The 7,052-nt window shown below is 50.4% G+C and overlaps 1 protein-coding gene across 1 annotated transcript in view; it reads left to right on the top strand.

Annotated features, from left to right (window-relative positions):
- Positions 1–6,265, top strand: part of LOC114451092 (protein FAM83C-like) — a 9,927-nt gene extending 3,662 nt beyond the window's left edge. Inside the window, exons 2-5 of the mRNA XM_028429637.1 lie at positions 71–238; positions 344–468; positions 3,730–3,966; positions 4,042–6,265. Coding sequence (XP_028285438.1) covers positions 71–238; positions 344–468; positions 3,730–3,966; positions 4,042–4,846 — 1,335 coding nt within the window. The 3' untranslated portion in view covers positions 4,847–6,265. The remainder of the gene's footprint in view (positions 1–70; positions 239–343; positions 469–3,729; positions 3,967–4,041) is intronic.
- Positions 6,266–7,052: the final 787 nt, after the last annotated feature.

Consider the following 7,052-nt stretch of genomic DNA (forward strand, 5'->3'; position numbering starts at 1 on the left):
CGCTGCATTTACGTCTCTGCCTGTGTAAGTACTGTTGTGTAACCGTGGTGTGTGTGTGTGGCTGCTGCAGGTCATAGCCCTGGTGATGGATGTCTTCACGGACGTGGACCTGCTGTGCGACCTGATGGAGGCGTCCAACAAGCGGCGGGTCCCCGTCTACATCCTGCTGGACGAGAAGAACCTCGGCTACTTCACGGACACGTGCTCGGCGCTGGACATCCAGAACTCACACCTGAGTGTGAGTACAGCATGTGTTTGTGTAGACAGTAAACGCAGCATGTGTTGGTGCTGCTGAATATGTGTCTGCATGTGTTATCCTGACTGTGTGTGGTTGTGTGTGTAGAACATGCGTATCCGGACTGTTTGTGGAGACACTTACTGCACCAAGAGCGGCAAAAAATTCACCGGTCAGGTCCTCGAGAAGTTCATGATCATCGACTGTGAAGAGGTCATCGCCGGGTCATACAGGTCAGGGCGCACACACACACAGACACACACACGCACACACACACACACACACACAGCAGAGGGTGCATGTCTCACTCTGACATTTCCCTCCATCCTCCTGATAATCAGGACACACCGCAGATTACAGGGAGTGTGCAAATGTGTGTGTGGATAAGCAGTGTAACAAAGCCGGCGTTGTGCGACTGAGTGACTTCAGCTCAGCAGGTCGCTCAGACAGCACTGAGGTTCTGAGCTGCAGCTGATGGGTTTGAGTTGTTCAGGTGGTCAGCAGCTGGTCCATGAAGACCTCCAACAGGACAAAGTGACTTCAAACTCACACAGTGATGTTTAACCTGCAGCAAAGATCTACGTGATGATTGGTCCTGATGGTCCATGCTGTGAATGCTCACTGACTGCTGTGAGCAGCAGAGACTGGAGTAAACATGGATGAAGCTTCAGAAGGCAGAAGAGTCGGTTCATCCTCGGCTCAGACGCAGCTACAGACAGGAAGTGTGTTGTGAGGGCATGAATGTGTTTACACACTCACAGTGTGACGGCTCCTTTCTGGAGACAAAGCACAAATGTTCTTAATATAAATCCTGGGACGTGTGATGGGACTGTAATGTCCTCTGAGGTGACAGCGTGTGAATGAGAAGAGGCGCCGAGGCCGGTCGGACCGTGACCAGAATCACTGCCTGCACGTTCTCTGTGTAATTATAACACTGAGAGGAGGAGACCTGAGGAGGAGACCTGAGGAGGCGCTCTGAGGGGAGGAAAGTCTGCTGTGAGAAGAGGGGGGGGCATGCTAGCGTGTTAGCGAGGCCTGTTGATGCTAAAGTCACCGGGATGACGATGGCGGCTCTCTTCAACCTGCTCCATCACGACTTTGTTTGATCATTGTCGTCTCAGCAGTAATCAGTTGGAGGTGTGTCGCCCTCATTCCTTTGTGTGTTTGTGTAGCACGGTGGTTGCTGCTTGTGTGTTTCAGTGTGTGAGATGGCGGCGGAGTGTTGGTGGAGGGTTGCCTGCGGTTGCAGGGCTGGGTCAGGCAGGCTGATTGTGAAATGAAGGACGAGGTCTGATAGGCTGCTGGGTGAATGTTGTTATCGCCGCTGTGCGCCTCCGTCAGACGCCTCCGTCAGACAGGCCGATGAAAGCAGATCATTGATATCAGATGTGAAACTTTGATTCAGGGAAATAACATATTAGTGATGGAATCATAGTGCTGGCAGTGAAGGAGGCCGAGTAACAACACAGATAATAAAGTGATCTATTAACACTTTCAATGACTAGAATACATGATGATGTAACAGGCTGAGTGCGTCCTCAGCTCTCCTCGGCAGGGTGGATGTCCTGTGGACGATCAGTGTTTATGATTTTATGACTTCTTTGCTATCAGAAGATGCAGCATTATAAAGTGTGAAACATGGAGCTATGGAGGCGTGCTCTGAGCAGGCCCTGTTCAAACACACCAGGAATGTGCCTGCAGGTACGAACACACCCGAGCGCTGAGTGACGGAGGCCGTCCTGCAGGTTTGATTCAGAGTGAGCGCCTGTAATGGCTTCACAATCATTTTCCTTCAAAGGAGAATTTATTTTTGTTCTGTGAGGCTAAAAAATGACTCAACTAAACTGTGCTTCAGACCGACAGCTTCAGAGTGACAGCTTCAGACCGACAGCTTCAGAGTGACAGCTTCAGACTGTTCAGACCGACAGCTTCAGACTGCTTCAGACAGCTTCAGACTGACAGCTTCAGACTGACAGCTTCAGACTGACAGCTTCAGACTGACAGACTGACAGCTTCAGACTGACAGCTTCAGACAGCTTCAGACTGACAGCTTCAGACTGACAGCTTCAGGCTGACAGCTTCAGACTGACAGCTTCAGACTGACAGCTTCAGAGTGACAGCTTCAGACCGACAGCTTCAGACTGACAGACTGACAGCTTCAGACCGACAGCTTCAGACCGACAGCTTCAGACTGACAGACTGACAGCTTCAGACCGACAGCTTCAGACTGACAGACTGACAGCTTCAGACTGACAGCTTCAGACTGACAGCTTCAGACTGACAGCTTCAGACTGACAGACTGACAGCTTCAGACTGACAGCTTCAGACTGACAGACTGACAGCTTCAGACTGACAGCTTCAGACTGACAGACTGACAGCTTCAGACTGACAGCTTCAGACTGACAGACTGACAGCTTCAGACTGACAGCTTCAGACTGACAGACTGACAGCTTCAGACTGACAGCTTCAGACTGACAGACTGACAGCTTCAGACCGACAGCTTCAGACTGACAGACTGACAGCTTCAGACTGACAGCTTCAGACTGACAGCTTCAGACCGACAGCTTCAGACCGACAGCTTCAGACCGACAGCTTCAGACCGACAGCTTCAGACCGACAGCTTCAGACTGACAGACTGACAGCTTCAGACTGACAGACTGACAGCTTCAGACCGACAGCTTCAGACTGACAGCTTCAGACTGACAGCTTCAGACAGCTTCAGACTGACAGCTTCAGACTGACAGCTTCAGACTGACAGCTTCAGACAGCTTCAGACTGACAGCTTCAGAGTGACAGCTTCAGACCGACAGCTTCAGACTGACAGCTTCAGACTGACAGACTGACAGCTTCAGACCGACAGCTTCAGACTGACAGACTGACAGCTTCAGACTGACAGCTGCCCTGAGACACTGACAAAAAACTAAACTAGTGTTTAAACTGTGTCTAACAGATATTAGCAGTTCGCTAACATGAAGAGCTTATTTAGGTAGAATTAGCTAAAGGTGTTGATGGAAAGGTTTGTTAGCCAGCCAGATGCTAACATGTTGATTCAAAGCGACGGATAGTAAACAGCTGACATGATGCATGAAGCCGTCAGCTTTAAGACGCTGCGTCTTCAGGACGAGGTCGGATTTAAAGTTTATCGATGACACGTCTGGTGTGATAGCTGATGAGCTGAATATGAAGGATCTTATATGAAGCACAGCAGCTGTCTGGATGTCACTGTCATGTCTTTGTGCTGCTTCCGTCTGCTGAGTCACCGCGGTGACTCATCATCATCCAGGAAGCGGTTAACAGTGACAGATTATCAGCTGGAGGTGGGCAGAGATCAGCTGAGAGGCAGCCAGCCTGAGCTGCATGTCCACTGTTATGACATCATGGCTGCGTTCACAGGCCGCCTGCTTCACCTGGAGGAACCGTTCATTGACAGAACTGCCGCCAGGGTTCTGCTGGTCTGTCAGTGTGTTCACAGCAGCTCTGTTCTTCCTCCTCAGCTTCACCTGGCTGTCGGCGCAGGTGCACAGCAACATGGTGATGCATTTCTCCGGCCGCATCGCCGACAGCTTCGACCGGGAGTTCCGCTGTCTGTACGCCGACTCGCAGATCATCGACTGTTTCTACAACCCAGAGGAGGAGGGGATGCCCTACTACCCGCCCTACCCCGCCATGCTGACCCCCGGCATGGGGCTGGGCGCGGGCCTCGGCCTCGGCCTGGACCTGCTGTCCGACAGGTGATGAAACACACTCGCTGTGCGATGGTGTGTTGGTCAGAATGGCACTATAACACGTGTTTACTGTCTTTGCAGGCAGCGGGACAGGGTGTGCTCCGAAAACTCCAGCAGCCAATCCAGTAACAGCGTCTCCAGCGTAAAGGCCGCACCCGGAATGACCTCCAACAACGTCTACAAGGTCACTCAAGGTCATGACAAGGAGCCAAACGCCAACTCTCGACTGAGCCCGGAGAGGAGAGGAGGAGCCGGCGAGCGAGCGGGAGGACAAACCCCGACATCAGGAACGCGAGGCTCTGCTAATGGAGGAGCCAATCACAGCCCAGCTACCGAACGCCCCCCACCAGCCTACGGTCAGCCAATGGGCATCGAGTGGAGCAAGCCCAACCCGGCTGATGTCATGCGGGCCAATATCGCCGGCACCTCCTCCAAGTTCCAGGCGTTGGGCTTGTACGACCACAAACCCACTCTGTTCCACACGTCTGGCCTGGTCTCCGGCAGTCCCGGTCCCAATCTGAACCCCAAGACACCGCCGCCGGTCACCGACAGCAAGCTCAGCCACAAACAGAGGACTCCACCCAACCAGTTCCTCAACAAACTCTCAGACCTCTTCCTGCCTCCGACCTCCAAAGACAAGGATGCCTACAACTTCCAGAGGACACCGTCCCCTCACGCCTCCTCTCCTTGGGGAGGACCGGACCTCTGTCAGCCGGAGCCTGAGAGCCAGCAGAGCCCGCCGCCACCCTCCCCCGTCGCCTTCATGAGCCGCCATGACCAGAAGCGAATGACACTGGGACACAGCAAGCTGGACCTGGTGAACCAGTACAACAAGATGAAGTCCAAGCAGGTGTACAGCCGCTTCGAGCTCAAGAGCTCCAACTAGAACTTCACCAGACTTCACGAAACGATTCCAGGCTGGTTTATCTTTGTCCTCTTCGAGCGGCCATGTTGGCGTACATCTTTCCTCTGCAGCTACACAAACAGGAGGTCTTTCTAACCATCAGGACTGTGACGGTCTGGGGGTGTAGGTTACACACTCCTCAGTGAACATCATCAACATGAGTTTTTCAGGTTGAACTTGAAGCTGAAGGAGGATTTTCCAGCCTCACACTCCAGGACTCAAATATGAACAATGAAGTTTTTGTATAATATAAAGCAGTCGTACCTGACCCCGACAGGCCCCCATGACCCTGCACAGGACAAAGATGGATAGGATGGATAAGGCAGTAACTCCACCAGCATGGACAAACACACCAAAAGTGATCGGTTTTACGTCTTTATTAACTAAATTTTCTCTCGTTTTATTAGTTTTATTAGTATAAACAAAAATGACAGAAAAGATACAAACTATAACAACATCAGGGCAGACGGACCTTTGACCCCCCTGTGATCCCTGTGGGGGTCTCGGGCCCCATCTGAACTTCTAGTGTTTACAGTTTTCCCAACATTTGCACCACATTTTAACATGCTAACATACTAGCTAGCATGCTAGCCTGATACATTAGCCTAAAAAAGCTAACATTAGCTTTAGCATTGCTACAATAGAAGCACCAATCAGACCACAGCCATGTAGTCACGTGACATCCATCACTGCCGTCACAGCTTCACAGAGCAGAGGACCAAACGAAGTACCAGGATGTTGCTGTCATGTTGTCAGAGACCCTTTAAAACCTCGCAGATGGCTGCAGAGGAACACATGACTCAGTGAAACCTTCAGGGACAAGTCCTCCGAACTTCTCGTGCCTTGATTGTCCTGTTTTCAGGTTTACACTCATTTTACGAACGTGGTGTCACACAGAACATGAAACCTTCAGCTGTGACCTGTCGGGGCGTTCGGTGGTGAAATAAATCAGCTTAGAATAGAATCCACGTGCACACACACACACACACAGTGTGCACACACACACACACAGGACTGTTTCTACATGTGTTGGTTTTTACAGTAATCAGAATATTTTGCAGATTGTAGGTTTATATTTGGACAGTTTGTGTGATTTCCATGTGATGACGTCTGAAATAACTTCCTGTTTGTCTCTGAGCAATAATGATCCGAGGGGTCAGTTATTTACTGTGTGTGTGTTGTTTACGGCTCATTTCAGTCGTCGTGTGACGCAGACGCAGTGAGACGCTGTGTGCGTGTTTAATATGTAAATATATGAATGGACTTTCTGGGTTTGGGGTTTATTGTTAAAGAGGCGACTTTGATTTTTACTGTTTATTATTTGGAAACTGTGAAGATTGTTCTTGTGTTGAAGTCATCTGATGAACAACATAATAAAAACAGTCTGCTGGACTCACGCTGCCACATCTTTTGGTGGAATGAAAACACTGTACCAACCATTGGAGCCTCTAGTGGGCACTGGGGGAACTGCAGTGTTTGAGTAGAACATCCAGAGTTTATTAATTAATGCATTAATTTAATAAGATCATTAAATTTACATCATGATGTTTTGACCAAAAGGTGCTCTAGGCACACACACACACTGTGTAAAGATGTGCAGCTTCAGCGTTTGACTAACAAACAAACAGTAGAAACAGGAGCTGTGTTCGGTGCAGCTGGAGGTCTGGGAGCTTCCTGGTCAGATATTAACGGGCTGCCTCCGGTCTGTAGGTCGGCGGAGCGTCACTGTTTGCAGCCGCGTTTAGACCGGCGTGTCGCTGCATGTTTTCCTGTCAGGAAGTCCAGCCCAGAGCTCGAGGTCAGACGCCGCGGCCCGAACAATGTGAGCCAAAAAAAAATGTATCCAGCGTACAGATACATGTGAACAATGGAGCCGAACCACCAACACCGAGACCTCCAGAAATCCATCATTCATCAGACAAACACACCTCCTGATGTCTGAGCCACTGTGTGACATGAAGCTCTGGTTGTTGTGATTTGGTCACCATGGTTACAGGCTGTTTCTGAGGTTCCTCCTCACACAGACTGACGCGGAGCCTCCTGAGTTTTTAACATGACGTCTGTCCTCTTGTCAGCAGCCAGATTATTAATCAGTTAGCTGCCTGGCTAGGTTAGCTTAGCTTGCTCACTAAGAGAATAACAACAATTCATCTAAACTCCTGATCTGCTGTGTGACTACATCACAGCT

This window comes from Parambassis ranga, chromosome 18 (assembly GCF_900634625.1).
Source record: "Parambassis ranga chromosome 18, fParRan2.1, whole genome shotgun sequence".
Lineage (NCBI taxonomy): Eukaryota > Metazoa > Chordata > Actinopteri > Ambassidae > Parambassis > Parambassis ranga.